The sequence below is a fragment of the Eleginops maclovinus genome, chromosome 14 (genome assembly GCF_036324505.1).
Source record: "Eleginops maclovinus isolate JMC-PN-2008 ecotype Puerto Natales chromosome 14, JC_Emac_rtc_rv5, whole genome shotgun sequence".
NCBI lineage: Eukaryota > Metazoa > Chordata > Actinopteri > Perciformes > Eleginopidae > Eleginops > Eleginops maclovinus.
The window spans coordinates 3,307,835-3,325,926 of record NC_086362.1 but is presented as its reverse complement, the minus strand read 5'-3'; the positions used below and the strand labels follow the sequence as shown (position 1 = coordinate 3,325,926).

Genomic DNA, 18,092 nt, shown 5'->3' with positions numbered 1-18,092 from the left:
TAGGATGCTAATTGATGCTAAGTATTAGTCCTAAAATAAATGCAGTAAACAATTATGCTCAAAACATGTCTAATTTTCCAGAAATGATGCGTCATTGTATTGATATAGTGAAACTAGGAACTGTGCTTTGTCCTTCTACAATAAAGCATCATATAACCGTATTTTAATGTGTGCTATTGATTAGCTGTGAGGCTGATGTCGTTTGTGTTTAAGGCAATAGGAACAAAAAACACACTTTTCCTTCTAACCTTTAGAAGGACCCACACCCAAATATTAAAACTATCATAATGAACAGACATAGAGAACAGGATGTGTGCAGTCTATTAATATCAAGCCAACCTATTACAGTAAGTGATATTTTGCACTCTCACTTCTTAGAAGAGGTAAATATTTGATTAGAAACGGTTTGAAAAACTGAAATTAGAAACTGACTTCCCTATTTTTATGTGATCTGAGAACATCAACACTTAAAATGCTGCTCTGAAACCATCAGGTGTTTATCTGTTGTACTTTAAAAGGCATTTGAACAACTTTAAAGAATTTTATTTTACATGAAAATCAATGTTTTTTGGTGATCTGTGCCTTTGACTGCAATGATATTTATCAGAATGGAGTTGCAAAGCAGACAGGAAATGTACGAAAGTAAAGGATATGAAAAAAGACTTTGACTGGGGACTCTGTGGTTTACAAGCAACAGAGCAGCTTTTAGAAAATGTCTTTTAAGAGAAAAGGTTGAGTTTGGTTTTCACTCAACAGGTTAGTGATTAAAATAAAGACACAAGTCATTCCTGTTTTGACAACTCAGGTCAACAAATGTACATGCTTCACACAGAAGACATCAAAACAAGAACACACGCATACAACAAATCAATCTGCATCAGTACTAAAACCTATCCGGTCTTAAAGTCTAACGGCTGAAGTGTACAGAGTCAGACAATTAAATCTCCAAGGTCACATTCACTTTGATTACCGACTATAAAAGAGCAGCTACAAAACATTTATGGTGTGAGCATTTGCCTCTCACACTCGCTGCCAATTCCTGAAAGCTAAACATGACACAGCAAAAATCAAAGAGCAGTTGCATGACTTTGCGTAGAAAGACATCCATTCAAAACCCACCAAAATTATCATGAAATCATGGCTTTTATGGTCATTTCTAAAATAATTACCTGCTTCAGAGAGCCTCTGCTGGTACCCTTACTGTAAAAAAACCCTTGTTTTCATACCCAAAGATATTTAATCACATTCGACACAAATGTTTCCAGATTGACATGGAAATGACACGCATAATTATTCAGGGATTTACGGCTGAGGGACTGAATTAATCCCAGTAGTATCAGGATGTCACGTCACAGTTGATAGGAATTAGCACCTTCTCAATAATAGACTGCCACAACATCATGTACGGCAACAGGCGGGGGACAACTTACGACGACGCATGACAGGCGGAATAAGAGGCTGTTAAGCAGCACACACACAAAAGATAAAAACCTAAACTACACCTCTCTTTGTGAACCATGAACCCAAACAAACAACGGGATACACAAACACACTAATCCGCTCAGGCCATTGTTGTCTCTACAGGGTAATCCGGAAGTCAGTGACTAGCTTAATCTAAATCACATGACTGTAGGTACACACCATGCGATACACACACACACACACACACAGTAGGATAAACACACAGCACTAATCATAGCGATGTCAAACTTGATTGACAGATGGCAAATCAAATATTGTAGCCGCAGGATCTTTCAGCCAATAGGAAAGCAGCTGCATGATGACAGCATTTCACTGAACATATGTGAGATTTACAGAAGTCACTTTAACTTGTCATGATATCCGTCCCCACATACGTTACATAAATAAAATAAGGCCTGAGAAATCCAAACGCACACATATGTCACTAATGTTCTGGTTATTTGTAGCAACATCTGCATATTTTGGGGAAATATTTTAGTGGTTTACAACAATGTATTACAATATAAAAAAATGTTTGGCTTTATTTTGAATGTTTTATAATATATGGATCCCCTTTTCATTAAAAGTGGGGTTTTTTACCCAATTTTATCACTTCTTTATAATAAAAATGATTAGATACAAATATTTTGGAACTAGCTTCTTGAAAATATCTGATAGTATAGTCTACATTATTAAAATGTATATATATATTTTATCATAATTGTTTTGGAGAAAATAAATTCACTCACAATTCACTCGAATTTCTAAATACTAGCACAGAATAAACCAAACAGGTGGCTCAAAAACTAGTTAAAAATAAATGACTATGTGGTCGGGGCTTTGACCTATGAACCACTTCCTGTTCCGAGACCCTAAAACCATGGCAATGCTTTGTAGAGTTCCTCTGCCCATATATGGGCGTGCACATCGCCCCTCGTCACCACAGTACAGCGGAGAGTCGGATGAGATTAGCTGATCAATACCAGACTGATATGCAATACCATTATCAGCTCCAGGAACAACCGTGGCATTATGGGATGCCATCCCCATGACGACAGGGGGTTGCCGGGTATCCTCTGTTTCCCATTGATCGCCGCACGACTTACAGTAGACGGTCAATGGGGGTAATGGATAATGATTTTCTCACACACACACACACACACACACACACACACACACACACACACACGATAATAATTATGAGAGTTGTCATCTGTGTGTTTGTATTGAAAAGTAATGCTTTTCTCATTGCAGATGAAAGACCATCAATAATTAATTACGTGTGTGTGTGTGTGTGTGTGTGTGTGTGTGTGTGTGTGTGTGTGTGTGTGTGTGTTTGCCAGTAAGAGGCTAATATCAAACCATCAATATCTTCCTGTAAAACACCGTCTAGAGGGCAATAAGCAGCTATCAGAAGTCCTAAAAGAGAGAAAGCTGCTGCTGTTATCGCCCACCATAGGTTTGAACAGCACTTGTCGTCACAGCGGTGGTAAGAGAGGAAAGAGAGGCGGCCAGGAAGTGGGGAAGGCCTGAGAAAAACGTCAGCTGACCTCAGCAGACACTTCGGATCAGATAAAGGTCTGATAAAAGTGCTGATAAGGGAACTACAGAGAGCGACAGATCCTTCAGCGGGTTGATCGAGGGCAGGAAGTAAATCATCTTTAACAAGTGAACGGAAGGGCCGACTGTAAGTTTCACATATAGGCGGAAGTCTTAAAATGGCTTCAAATCCACACGCATATTACCTCTTGAATAAATGAGCAGCTGAAGGAAGCTGATGAAATATTACCAGACTTTCCATCACTGAGTTAAGAGCACTTCCATGACCATAAAGACGTTATCTCTGGGGTTTGCTAATGTTGCTTTTTACATCTCGTTTTATCATGGATCATATTTTAGTTTTATCTCTCAAAAAGTGTAAAAATAAGCTGAAAACCAACATATACTACCAGATAAATCCAGACACTTCTTGGGTAACGCCAATATAACTACACCGCAGAGAGTCTTACACCACCCACACACACACACACGTTCACATCATCTTTTCCTACCTTTGCCCTTATCTGTCCCGAGGTCGACACTTTGCGGATCAACTTGTGCGACGTCTCCTCTTGTTCCCCGTCGCTGTCGGATGACTCTTCTCCAGCTTCTCCAGCCTGGCAGAGGAGGTTAAAAAAAGGAATCTTGATTAAAATACGTGTCAGGTTGAATTAATCTGGAGCTATTTAAAGCACTAATGTAATACATTTTGAGGTCTTTACCACAGAGGACTCTTGTGAGAGGACTTTCTGCATAATCTCCATGTTAACACTGCATGTGATTTGCTTTATGGGGTGTGTTTTGACATATTTACATCTGTTTAGCAATCTGCTACCAAGTAAAGTGTATTATTTAATGATTTTCAACTGCCTTTCCATCAAAGCACTACCATATAATTGATTACTGGCACCAATTGGGTCAACTTTATCGTGGCACATTTGCTGGTGAGTCAATAAAACTAGTTCAAAAGCAGTCAAGACTTTATTTTATCTATATACTGTATTTATTATATCGTTTTTTTGCATATTTATTCTCTGTCAGTTCTGTTTGAAGGTCTAAAAGCTGTTCCTCAGATTGCTCCCTAATTAAACCAAAGATAAATGAGGTTCACTGTTAAATTATCCTTATTATTTGTGTATTATTTAAGTCTAACTTTAAATCCAGACAATGCAACCACACCTTAGGTCGACATATTTCCCCCAAATGATACCAAGGACATGACCTCTGTGTCCTCGGTGGAAGTCAAATCCCTAATTTAGACTTCCCATGTCCTCTCAGACAGTTTGCACCTGTTCTTTTCCTCATAAATCACTCTGGATAAGAAAATAGGAGGAGTAGAAACACAGAAAAACCACTTAAGACTCTTTGACCAACATGCTGGTTCACAAATGTCGTCTCACTCAGTCCTGCTGAATGTTTGACCTTGATTGGTTCCCTCCGATGATCGAGGTGTGAACATGTGGCTGATTCATCTTCCTGTGCTGAGAACGTTTGAATCTGACAGTAATTGTTGTAGATGTAGATGTGGCTCAAGATAAGGGTGTCTTTTGTAATTCAAATGGGACTTATTTCTAAATATGTAGAGCTGTTTTTGCAGCTGAAATAGAAAGGGCTGTACGAGTTAAGTTGAGCTTATATGTATGAACATGCAGGCGCAGGACTGAAAAACCAGTCTTGCACAGCTCTAGGCGAGAAATCAAAAGAAAAACATTGATGTTTTTTTACAAGTTGGGTCATATGTGTGGAAGATTTGGATTTCTGATGTTGGAAAGTTGTGAAATTACCCCAAAAATGTAGGTTTTTGAATGCTGCAGGTCACATTTTTAGCTACAACAAAAGCTGTAAATGTATCAAGAAAGAAGCCATTTATGATTCTAGTTCTTCAGTTTCTTGGAAAGGAAATGTGACACATAAGTGCACACCATTTCTGGACATAGCAGTGCAACATGTGCCCATTATGTGCACAAATAAAGTAAACCTGTGCTGTTTTTTTAAGAGAGAATTGTGATACCTTCCCAAACTGCAGCCCTACTTAGCATGGTGGTCACTCCTTGAAAAAAATAGTACAAAACCTGTGAATTTTACAAGCGAAAAGCATTTTTCTGAATCTAGTTCTTCAGTTTCTAAGAAAGGAAATGGAACACTATAGACAGCCCACCATTTCTGGATATAGATCTGAAACCTGTGCCCATTTTGTGCACAAATAAAGTAAACCTGCAGTGTTGACACTCTCCCCAGCAGCAGCCTTACTTTGCATGGTAGCGCCAAAGCTCTGACTTACAATGTGGGTCCGCTCAGAGTCGGCCTGCGGCGACCCCAGCGGCTCGCCGGGCTCCGCCACGTACAGGACGTTGGGGTTCAGTTTAGACGCCATGGCCCGCTCACAGTCAGGGAGGGAATAAAAGACGGAGGAAGACGACAGAGAGGGAGAGAAGACAAAAGTGTGAAAGAAAAGTTTGCCAGTTTCAGTGTAGGAGGAGGAAGGAGAGACGGAGGACTGGAGCTTGGCGACGTGGACGCTTGGCTAAGCAGAGGAAGAGGATGACGAATGGGACGCCACGATGCGGATCACTCTATCCGGGGCCAAGTCTGGAAAATCAGAATCAGAATTCCTTTATTAGTCCCGTTACATTACACATTGACACTGTCAAGCAAAGAATGGATGATTTTAATTGAACTTGTTTAGTTTAATCCCTTTAAACATCCAGTTGTCTTGTGCAATTTAGTTTTATCATGCATCAAATGTTTTTACCTCATATGTCTGTTAGTATGTATAGTTTTTTGATATTTAGGAGAGGAGAGCTGAGCGTATTTCATTGTCAAGTGCAACTACCTGTTATACTGTATATATGACAGTAAAAACAAATCTTTAATAACGATACAGACAAAATAAAGAACATTATCTAGTAAAAATATATATATTTAAATAAGTACAAATTCAAAGATCTAAGTTAAGTAGCAGCATTATAAGAAATGAAGTGGAACGAGTAGAAAGTAATGAAGTACTTACTAGTTTATAAGTATATATATATATATACGTTGCACAGTGTCATGTGTTGGGTAGCGCAAAACTAATAAGCAGCTAGTGGTAGAATAATTTGACATATTGCACAAAAGCTGTGTTCTGTCTGAGGTGTGGGGGATTGTCAGCCGAAAAGTTTTGGGGCAAACTCAACCAAAAACATCTTCTGCTACTTTAATTAATTCCTCTTCTTTGTCCACCAATGCACTTTTTCAGTTCAGTTCACATGGCACAGGCACTTCTCTTTCTCGTTTCCTCTTTGCTTCAGTGTGCGTTTGTGAGAAAACACTTTGTGGTCTGACAGTTCAGCCCTGAGCGCTTTTAAATAGAGCCAGTTGTGATGCAGATCAGCCCTTAAGGACATTGGCACAAAACCATGGTTATGATGGTGGCGAAGATGAATGGGAAACATGATGGTGACAGAGGGAGGATGATGGTGCTGATTACGGTCTGGTCACAGCAGATATGGACCCATTGCACATCATTAAAAAAGTGAATATATGTAAGGTTGTGTGTGCGTGGGGGCGTGCACGTGTGTGTTCCCTTGATAACGATGTGGACACATTATTGAAAAACCTTTCTGCATCTCACTTCACCGCCGCCCCCGTTGACACCAAACTTGTTGATTAAAAGCAGAATAAAAACACATGCATGCACAGGTCTGTTGAGTGAGGGGTTCTGCAGGTCTTAACAAATACATGGGATAACAGTGAAGAGAAAGCGATGCACAACAGGCTGCTTCTTCCCCCAGCTTCATCATTCATTCCGTCCACATCGCCGTTTACTGTACGGCGGCGAAACAAATGTCAATATCCCAATTTAACTAGTGCACATTCAGCTGTCACTAACGCGGAAAACATCCAGCAGAGACCCGGACGGCCACCGTTACCGCGCGGCCACCTCCTCTGCACAAATAACCCCTCTCATGTGTCGATGAAATGTGGATGTTATTTACCTTTTTTTTACGCGGTAATTTCGTCCACCTTGTCCTCCATCAAGCGGCGGCGTCTCCCGCTTCTGTTTCCCGGCCCTGGTGGCTCTTGAGCCGGCGTCTGGGTCTCTCGGTCAGCGGCGGCAGAGGCAGCAGCGTGCGGGTCTCTCTGGTGGAGCTCGCCTTGCAGAGAGAGACGCGGTCACACGCATAGCGCCGGAGCGGATCTGAATCAGGTAGGAAGAGGAGGGAGGAGGAGGAGGAGGAGGAGGAGGAGGGGGGAGGTGGAGGAGGGAGAAGGGGGCGAGCAGAGAGAGAGAGAAAGAGAGAGAGAGAAAGAGAGAGAGATTTTTTGAAAGCCGCCGTGTTGAGTCGCTGCTGTTCCTGAGGTTAAACGGAGAGCAAATACGCGCACATGCACGCATGCGCACTGGACAGAGCTCTTAATAAACAAAGAAACACCAATTAACAGCATGCTAACATACTGTATGTAGCTGAGAAAATGACAATTTCCTCAATGAACTCTGAGAACTTGACAACATTAGAGCACTCACAGGATTACCAAGCATTTATTAGAAAAGTTAAAATCATTTATAATCACTTTAAGGTTTATTTTCAGAGTTGTCTACAACCTCTAAGAAGTGCTGGTGTAAAAGCAATGCCTTTTAGAGTTGTGATACTCTAAAAAAAATGTAGTTGAAGAAGTGGATCCAAATTATTTTACAATATGACACATATGCAAACCAATATGCTAACTTTATTGGTGAAACTAACATGAAAATAGGACAGAATTTCCACTATTTCTTAAGTGTTTTCTATTTCATTCTTGTTTTTGTTGACTGATCAGGTCAGTCATTTCCGATAGTTTGCATTTGAAGAACTCACATACTTTTTTGGAAGAATTCAAGAAGTTTTGGACAGAAAGTGGTTTGTGAATCCACTGGATTTGGGCTAATTGCGCCAAAAAAAATCAAAGCCAAACAGAACTGCTGCCTCCCAATTGGATTTACAAGCTTTAAATAGCAACTCCAGGTCAACTCATAAGCGGTTATTGAGTTTATGATGATATCACTCGATCAGCAGTTTGAGTTTGCCCTGTTGTCATGGGAATGTATATGTTAAAATAACCTTTTATTTCTAGGGTTATATAAAAATATGTCTCACAATCCTACCTTAAATGTTATGCTATATCTTGTAAAACAGTGTGTACTTCCACCTTTCTAAAATAGCACAGAGAGATTTGTCTAAAGGCCACAAACTCTTTTGAATGAATAAAAGAGCTTGTGGGTCGAGAACAAGCATTCAAATCTGAGTGCTTTTTATAGTCTGGTTTTGCATGTGAAGGACACACAAGCCCAGCATTCCTCCTGCAGGAATATGCATTTCAGACTTCTGTCCAGACATGCTCTCCAAGCTTGTTCCTCCCCTCGCCCAATCTGTACTTTGTGCTCGCTGAAATGTTGACCCGCAGACCTGATTTGCACTCGGATTTCAGCTCGCTCAATAGAGTTGTTGTTAAGGAAAGTCCACACCTAACAGAGAGATAGAGAGAGAGGGAGAGAGACATCCACATTAATAAGGGAGAAGGGGGGAGAGAGAGTGACACAGATACAAGGGCAGATAGAGACACACACACACACAGCAGACACACTGGCACCGCTCACTGCTATAGTAATTTGTTTACAGTTGATTAAATATTCATGCCGAATTAGCTGTGAGCCTGCCAACAGTCACTTCATTTACACCGTGTGTGTGTGTGTGTGTGTGTGTGTGTGTGTGTGTGTGTGTGTGTGTGTGTGTGTGTGTGTGTGTGTGTGTGTGTGTGTGTGTGTGTGTGTGTGTGTGTGTGTGTGTGCCTGTCTCAGCTTGTATTGGTGTGTTGTCATGTCAGGTCGTATAGCTGTCGGGCCATGGCGTAGAAAAAGAGACATGTTAAGAGGCACACACACACACACACACACACACACACATACACCTGCTGGATCCCCCCCCCTCTGATCAGGTGATAGTGTTACTGTATTTGTCTCTTTTCCTCTGGTTGCCTGTGACAACGGCGAAGGAAGGAAGGGCTAAAGGATGGATCAGAAGGAGGGAGGAGGAGGACCGAGGGTGGAGATAGCACCTGAGGAGAATACAATTAAAACTCACGTGTGGCTTGTTGTTTTTCGACTCAATTAGATGATTATTTTTGCATTAAACCGCCACGAAATGTCAAAAAGAAAATTGAAATATATCAGCGTGTTTCCCAGGATGCAACATGATGTCTTACTTTGTCAAAATACATTAATTTAACACTGATTTAAAGAGGCCCTATTCTGCTTTTGGGGGGTTTCCCTTTCCTTTAGGGTGTTGTATAGATTTTAGTGCATCTGTGGTCTGCAAAGGCTCAGATCTTTGATTAAATGAATATATGAGGCCGTTTGGTCATATTTATCTCAATTTAAGTTACTTTCTGTTAACTGTTTCCCTCACTGTCACATCTCAGCAAGAGGTTTATTAAGTGTCCCTTAATTTGTTATGCCAACAGAAAGAAAGTCGCAAAAAAGTCCTTAAGTCTGAAAGTAACACACACACACACACACACACACACCTCCTCCATGCTCTTCCCAGGGAGCTGTTCACAGGTTGTCAAACGTCCTCTCTTCCCCATCCAAGAGCTGCACAGCAGGAGCGGCAATCATCGCTGAGAGAAGAGCAGGAACCGATAACAAACAGATCATTAACGTCTCTGTGTTACGTATCAAACTGAGGGCAAATTACTGCTCCGTTATTATCCATCACGCAAAAAATACGAACATACTGTGGCACATCCTGCACTAATCTCTCAGCAGCAGTTTTCCCCATGCTGCGGTAGTTATCCTCTTAATAATTTCTAGCCAACACATCGCATAATTAGCTCCTCATGCACTTAATTCTGCTGCTTGTAGGGGAAACACATGATATTCAGCAGGTCTTTGAATGCAGCATTTGGAGTTTTGATTTGATAAACCAGTGTATTCTTTATTAAGTTAACCTGATTGATTTCCAGTCATTACAGCATGTCTGAACTGGTCATATTTGGGAAGTAGACTTGAGAGAGGATCAATACCCACCTTCTCACATTTCTCCCAGCAAGAAAGCATCTCTCCTCAGATGTCCAAATCACCATTGTTATAAACTCCATCTTCATCCTGTCTGACGTTACGAGACAAACTCAGTGACACGGGTCTCTGATGGGAAATAACATAATCCCAGTCCTAATCCCACTGTCAATTCATGTTCTGACCACCCACTGACAGACCAGGCTCCCACACAGATACCTCTCCCTCACAGATATCTCTCCCTCACAGATACCTCTCTCTCTCACAGCCTGAAACAGCAACAAGGACGGTTATATCACGTCTTAAAATAAGCACGCACAAAAATATTGGAAATGAGTCATTCAAGAGCATTCACAGATGTCAGTAAGCAGCTATTTCTGTGGGAAAATAATCCTTAGATCTAATAATTGTCAGTTTTGTCTAAAAACTAAAGAAATCTAACACAAAATATAGTCTAAGAACAGTTACTAGTGCTGCATTTGACTCAAAATCAAATGTCAAAAGGGTGCAACGATTCTAAAAAGGACACACATACTGGACTATTCTGACAGAAATCATACGATTTTACCAGCAGAAAGTCAGATTTAGTCAACATGATACCGATTCATATTAAAAGGGGCTTAGATTTACATTTTTCTGCTATCATTCTGCCTTTGTTTAAAGCAATCTTGTTACAAAACAAGCTTTTCTTGTCATTTCTTAGCAGTAATTCAGTCTGAAATGATGTTTTCTTCATCAAAGCTCAGGAAGGATTTCACTGCATGCCATCACACAGACTGTAAAGTCACTAAACCCACATGTTAGGGTTGCAAAATGTATATTTTTTACTGATTACATCAATTAAAATACTAAAAACAAACTATAAAGACACTTAAATTGTAAATGTCTTTTGATAATGAGAAAGAAAGACTTAAAAATGAGTATTTCAATAAAACTATGAGTGGAAATCTTTTTTCTGAATAAAAAGTGATGATTTAATGTGACTTTAAATGAGCCGCCCTCCTCTGAGGGTTCACAGACTTGGCAGGCGATGTGCTTTTAAAAGGTCGTAAAGGTCGCTAATGGGTCAGGGGACAGCATTTCAGCTGATCTGGAATCGACCTGCGGCTCATTGATCGCCTAATCAGAGGAGCTGAGGAGATAAATGAAAAGATGAACAGTGCCGCAGCCGATAATCTGGTATGGCGATTGTCACACTGTGTGTTTAACTGTTAACAGTGTGTGTGTGTTTGTCAATGTATGCACCATGTGCTGCTATGCTGCCACCTAGTGATTTATTCCTCCCTTAAAAAGAAAGAGATGATGATGAGGATGAACCTGGAGGACGCAGAAGGAGTGGAAATCTTTAGAAAAAGGGGAATTAAAAAGAGAGTTATTGGAGGCATGATAACAGAGATGGAGTCAAACGATACACCGTTTAAGAGCATCAATTATTAAGTGAAGTCTGCGGTCTCCTCTTTGATCAATGAGAGCCGTAATCACTGGGAACGCTAATGAGGCGTGGGATGGGAGGAGGGGAGGGAAGAGGTGGGAGGGAGACTTCTATAGGGGTGAGGCGGTTCAGAGAGGGAGACAAAGTGGCACCTAAAGGAAGAAGAGGGAGCGACAGAGAGAGATTAAGGAGCAGAGAGCAACCAAGGATGGTGTCCATCCGGGATGAGGGTCAGAGGGATGTGCTGGATCTGGATGCTGGTCATAATAGTGAAATGGGCAAAATATGAATGATTGAATATGTTGACATTGAAATGCATACATTTAAAAAACTGTGATCGATGCATTTGTTTTTCTGACATCAAAAATAAAAGAATATTTGAAGTTTAAAATAACATTAATTATCAGATCATAATAATTATATAAAATAATATTAATAATAACAATAATAAAATTAAATATTAGGTCATGATAATAATACAAATAATTTAAAAAACCAATCAAAAAATACAAATTAATAAAGTTTGAAAAAATAAATAAAATAATTTAAAAAACATCAGAAAATTTGAAGTTTGAAAAAAAATCAGATTAAAGTAATATTAATATGAATAATGATAATAACAATTTAACAATAATCAGATATTTCATCATAAATCACAAGTTACTCCTGCGTAAACAAAGGATAAAAAAAAAGCAATATATTTTGTACGTTTTTTCATCACAGTGAGTCAGACAGCTGACAGCTTCTCAAATTCCTCATGTCAGGTTATTCAAGATCATTGTAGTATGAAGTAGTAGTGTATTGTATCGCAATCTGCAATAAGATCCAACATGTCCAATCCCTAATAGACAGTTATTTGGAAGGACAAAAAGAGCAGATATAAGGGGAAGGAAGCACGTCTGATAAAAGACACTGAAGAAAAACCAGAAATAAGAAGGACAGAAAAGTTGATTTACAGAATGGAGAGAGACAAAAAACATAGTAAAAGCGAGTTCCTCCCTCTATGATCCAACGCAGCTATAAATACCTCCCTGCATTACATACATCAGGAACATTTGAGTCATCAGCAGTTTGCAGCTGGCCTGCTTTGAACAGCATCAAGTGCCAGACTGCACGTCAAACTCTGAGACTGACTGAAGACTACAGGTTAGACAGGGAGGAAAAATGACAGGGCCAATAGAGGTCAAAAACAAGCCGAAGAGACAGACACCACGCAGCAAGGAGACGCACACAAGTGGGAAAACAAAGAGGCCATTGTGTGTTTGATTGGCCCTGCTCTTCACCATATTGGTTTCCATGAGAACACAAGACTGAGTGAGGGGAACAGGTGGTAACCTCAAAGAGCCACAACAACACTTCCTGTTCGCTTTTACAACCAGGCTGTGTTCACAGAGCTGCTAATGACGACACGTGCTGTGAGCGGAGTTCACAAACACAAACAAACACACACACACACACACCTTCATGTCTGTCTGTCACTATGAAAGCTGTGCTATGAGTGACCCAATACTTACACAGTAGTAGAGGTTAGAGCATTATGTCTTCCTATCAGAGTACTGATGATTTAAAGTTGAGAAAACCAAAGGGATCTACATTAAAGGATTCATGGCTCACCTGATAGAGCAAGTCAATTTGGAAAAAAACATCTGAAGTCTTAAAGGAAACCAAAAAGACAAAAAGTGTGAGTGTTTAAAAGAAGTTGATTAGGTCCACATGAAGGAGTTAGAATAATGAGAAAATAGAGGGACATTTTTAAAAGTCAGAAATTTAAAAAGGCAGAATTTTTACGAAAAAAGTGATAAGTTTTTTTTGAAAATGTCGACATTCGGAAACAAATTCTGACATTTTGTGTGAAAGTGTGAAAAGAAAATCAAAAGGAAAACAAATTGGGAGACAAAAAGTGTGAATGTTTTAAAGAGGATGATGAGGGCCACATGAGGAAGGAGTCCACAGTGAATAAGAATCAAAGGTTCCCAGAAGATTCCGTAGAAAATGTATGCGGGGTCTTTTTGACCCACTTATGGAAGCTTGGGGTAGAAGTGCAAAAATTACTGGGATAATGATTAGTTTGTGATCACGATTTAGAAAACATTAAACCCTAGGATTCCCATCTTCAGAAGAACTGCTTTTTGTTCACAATGAGGGCTCCACCGGGGAGCTATAATTAGGGTATTGAAAGAGGAGTTAGAATACAATGATTTCTTGCAGCGGCGGCAAGATAAGCACAGAGGTGTTAACATCACAGAGCTGTAACCTCCAGAGAGGAATAAACTTACCAGGTGACACAACAAATGCTTTTAGAGCAGCAGTGTGCCACAGTTAGAGGCAGTGATAGTAAGAAGTGCCTCTTAATTAATGGTTACATCCAATCTTCACCGAGAAGCATCCTTACTTAGCCTCCCTGCTTTCAACACAAACATCATTCTGCATATTTGTGTTAAAAGGCCCAAATGAAACCTCTGTTTTGTTGTAAATATCTGGTTTACTTTGCAGTATTGTGGAACTGTGACAGCTAGCTCTCACACTGCCATTCATCTCAGAGACAAACAATCAGACGTGTCAGCACAGAAATAAACAATGGAGCACAAGCTCGTGCACAATGGACATTTAAGTGACTGTGCAAATTGCCTAAAAGAAAATTAAACACCAGCAAAACATGACCAATATGAGCTGAAATCCCATAAGTCTCCATCTAAGTCTGACACACAGTATTGTGCAGTAAATGTGTTTGGCCCTCTCTCTGGAGAGACTGAACCTGAAGTATCCTGCAGGGCCCTCCACTGAATCTGTTAGCATGCATGGATTTAAATTAAGTACTATCTCATCCATCACTGGACCACTTCAGTGCCCCAGCAGGACGTAACCCCTGGGAGATAAACAATGAATTCAGACACACATTTTCACAGAGCGCGATCAATGGGGTACACAGGGAGGAAGCTGCTTTTTACATAAGTGATAGACACGCTTCACTTTTAACAACCTGAACAGGATTTGCTTGTGCAGGTAATTGCCATTGGTTTCTTCCTCCCTGGTTTCTAAAGTGTGTTTTATAGGTGTGTGTGTGCATGTAAATGGTCTGCAAAGGCTTAAATCCCAAAGTTACCTCCAGAGGAAGTTTGAAACAGGGCAGTATGAGAAAAATAAAGAGCTTTTTGAACATTAAAGCATGGAGACATGTACCTGAAAATGACCATAATGTGTCCTCTTTAACCCAAACAACAACAATACTTTGCGGCCGAGGCATCACCACAACTTCACCATAGCAGTTCCAGATCAGGAAACAGTTTAAACATTGATTTTGAAACCTGAAATTTCATGTCTACAGTCCGTACTAGCATTGACGCTGAACTGCATCACTAAAATGTTCATTGTTAGTGTTCATTTTCCATCCACAAATCATCCCATTACACTCACCGCCCTTTAGAACCTTACTCTCTATGGCTAAATGCATATGGGAACATACAAAGTGTAATTCTACAGCATGCTCTTGTGTTTTCAGACATGATATCAGATGCAGCATTTGAATACTTTAACACCCACACTGACCAAATCATTAATGCAATACAACTTAAAATGGAATAATAACAAAGTCCTCGGCCTTGTTTTCAAAAGACAGTTCACAAGGTCACATTTTAAGTCAAATAATGGAGTTTTCTTTCAGCGTTCGGTGTTACGCAACATTGAGTCCTGTAGGTGTACTCTATGCATCTGTGTTATGTAACCATAGATACTGGGGAGTGCATGTAAGTGTGTGTGTGTGTGTGCCTACATCCAATTAATGCAGGGAGAAAGATGCTAATTAAAACCATAGCTCATGTGATGTACAGCTTCCACTGCAGGAACAGCTGGCCGTTACGCAAGAAACAACTGTTTATGGCTGCAAATGAGTGTGTGTAGGTGCAAAGAGACATGTGTGAGAGTGTGGGAGATCACACCTTCCTACACACACTTTCACAGGAGAATAGTTATATAGGTGGGAGGCGAAGAACAAAACAGACAGGAATGGAGAAAAGACGGTGCAAAGGATCGATGCGCTTGCTGGATAGGAGCCATTTACTGAGGGGATTGATTCCATATTTCTTGGCATATGCGACATATTGTAAGCGGAAATCAATCCCAACAGAAGACACATCTATATTATAGCTGGTGAGAGAAGCAAGCTGGTTTTATGATGCTCCCTTTAGACTATAAACAAGGCTGTAACGTGGCCACCTGTGGATACTAACATTTCGATAAAGGATCAGTTTTGTGTGTTTGCAGCAGCGGCAGAAACACCTTTATCGTCCCTGTGTTTTCAATGTTGCTCATGCAGTCTCGCAGGGAGCTATTTGAAACCATGCATGAACAAAAATGGTTGTTTTTAAAGAATTCAGAGCTGGACAATGCTACATGCACGCCTTTATATTTGATTTGAATACTTTTTGAGGCTAAATTATGTATATTCTAGATAGAAAAGAGACATTTCTAGTGTTTTTCTAACGTAATATTATCATTTGGAAGCTAAATTTCATTAAAAGACAAAGGCTTTATCTGAACTGAATACCAAACTCAAGTATAAATGTTTGACTGCTAATGTTTTGCATAATTTAACACTGTTACAGTATTGTAGTGAGCCCCGTGGCAAGCTGCCAGTTGTTTTGTGACATTCACAGCTTGCACGAGCAGACTAAAGACCTCAAGTGACACACATTTATGTTGGCTGTAGCTTTGATTATAAGGAAACACACACACATACATACCGACACACACACACATCGGTAAGGACACACACTGCCCTCTTCGATCAGCATCCAAGCTGTTCATTCTGTGAATAAGAAGAGCGCGCTATTTTTACCTGACACCCCAGTGTGGCTCTCAAGTCGCACATGTTAACAGTAATATGGACTGACAGAGTGTGTGTGTGTGTGTGTGTGTGTGTGTGTGTGTGTGTGTGTGTGTGTGTGTGTGTGTGTGTGTGTGTGTGTGTGTGTGTGTGTGTCTCAGACAGCAGTGGTGTGGCACAGTGGGGTCCTAACCTACAGCTGCTCACAGTGACAGCAGCCTGCCAGTTTGCATCAATGTTGCACACACACACACACACACACACACACACACACACACACACACACACACACACACACACACACACACACACACACACACACACACACACACACACACACACACACACACAATGATGTATACAAATGTAATTAATTTCTCGCTAGCGTGCTAACAAGGAAGTTAGCTCACTATAAATACAGAGTATTTAAAGCTATCAATCTGTTCATGTTAGCAATGTCTAGGTTGTGTATTCACACACACACACACACACACACACACACACACACACACACACACACACACACACACACACACACACACACACACACACACACACACACACACACACACACACACACACACACACACACACACACACACACACACACACACACACACACACACACAATTATGTAAGTTCAACTAATTTCTATCTTGTACGCCAACAAGCTAGTTTGCTTATTAACTACAAAATAAGCAGAATAAAAGCAGCACTAATAATTACTGTTATGCCTACAATGGATATAATGAGTAGTGTGAAAACAGAGATCATCTCAACTTTTTAGCCTTTTTTTTAGCTTATTTTAGATTATTATTTGGAGGTTTTTGTTATTCTACAATTTTAAATCATTGAGTTTCAAGCTTTAGGCTACTCAAAGTCACACACACCACCTGTCAAACATATTTCTGTGATACGTTATGATATACTGTGCAGTAAAAACTGTATTAAAGCTGTTCTTAAAAGAGCAGTACGTATTCTGGCACTTACTGCCTGCTGTCTGTGAGTGCTGAGCAGGTCCCCCCCCTTTTGTTTATGGGTGTTATTTTGTCCTTATTGTATTTTCACAGAGGCATTATTGTATGATGCTGTATTTATCTCTCCTTTGTGTCTCTTTCATTCTCCTCTGTCCATTTTCATCCCGCTCTTTTTATTTCCTCTCAATCCTGGGAGCAATATACTTCTCAATAACTCCCCTCATATCTCAGTCTTTCTTTTCCTCCTTACACACACACACACACTGTAGGGTTTCCTGTCTGCCTCTTGCCTGGTGACAAAATACCACTGCAGCTCTCTGCGGGAAACTCCTTCAGACACATCACTCACGACAGGGGCCACACACACACACACACACACACACACACACACACACACACACACACACACACACACACACACACACACACACACACACACACACACACACACACACACACACACACACACACACACACACACACACACACACACACACACACACACACACACACACACACACACACACACAGAGCTGATTGTCCCAACAGGAACTGACTGGAATAGTAGTACCTCCAGGCATAAAGTCACGAGTGTGTCTATGTGTGTACGGTGTGTATACATACAGTATGTCACTTGGCTTGGCGTCACTTTATTTCTGCTCTCTGACCTCTTTCTCACTCTTCAACCCCCTTTTACAAAATAGAGCAGTGAATAGAATAAAATGTGTGTGTGTGTGTGTGTGTGTGTGTGCTTAGGCTTACTGCTCAGTGGTGTTGATTGGTCCTCTGTGGTGTCGTTTCCATCGGGCGGATCAGCAGGACGTCCAT

The 18,092-nt window shown here is 40.5% G+C and overlaps 1 protein-coding gene across 2 annotated transcripts in view; it reads right to left on the bottom strand.

Moving 5' to 3' along the window:
* The window catches only part of si:dkey-172j4.3 (diacylglycerol kinase delta), a 53,225-nt gene extending 45,943 nt beyond the window's left edge, over positions 1-7,282 (bottom strand). The window contains exons 1-3 of one of the 2 annotated variants that reach the window (XM_063900738.1): positions 6,978-7,282; positions 5,282-5,589; positions 3,513-3,617 (exon numbers count right to left, since the gene is read on the bottom strand). In XM_063900738.1, the coding sequence (XP_063756808.1) occupies positions 3,513-3,617; positions 5,282-5,374 (198 nt within the window). In that variant the 5' untranslated portion in view covers positions 5,375-5,589; positions 6,978-7,282. The remainder of the gene's footprint in view (positions 1-3,512; positions 3,618-5,281; positions 5,590-6,977) is intronic. The other variant, XM_063900739.1, reaches the window with a different exon arrangement.
* Between the last annotated feature and the right edge of the window lie 10,810 nt (positions 7,283-18,092).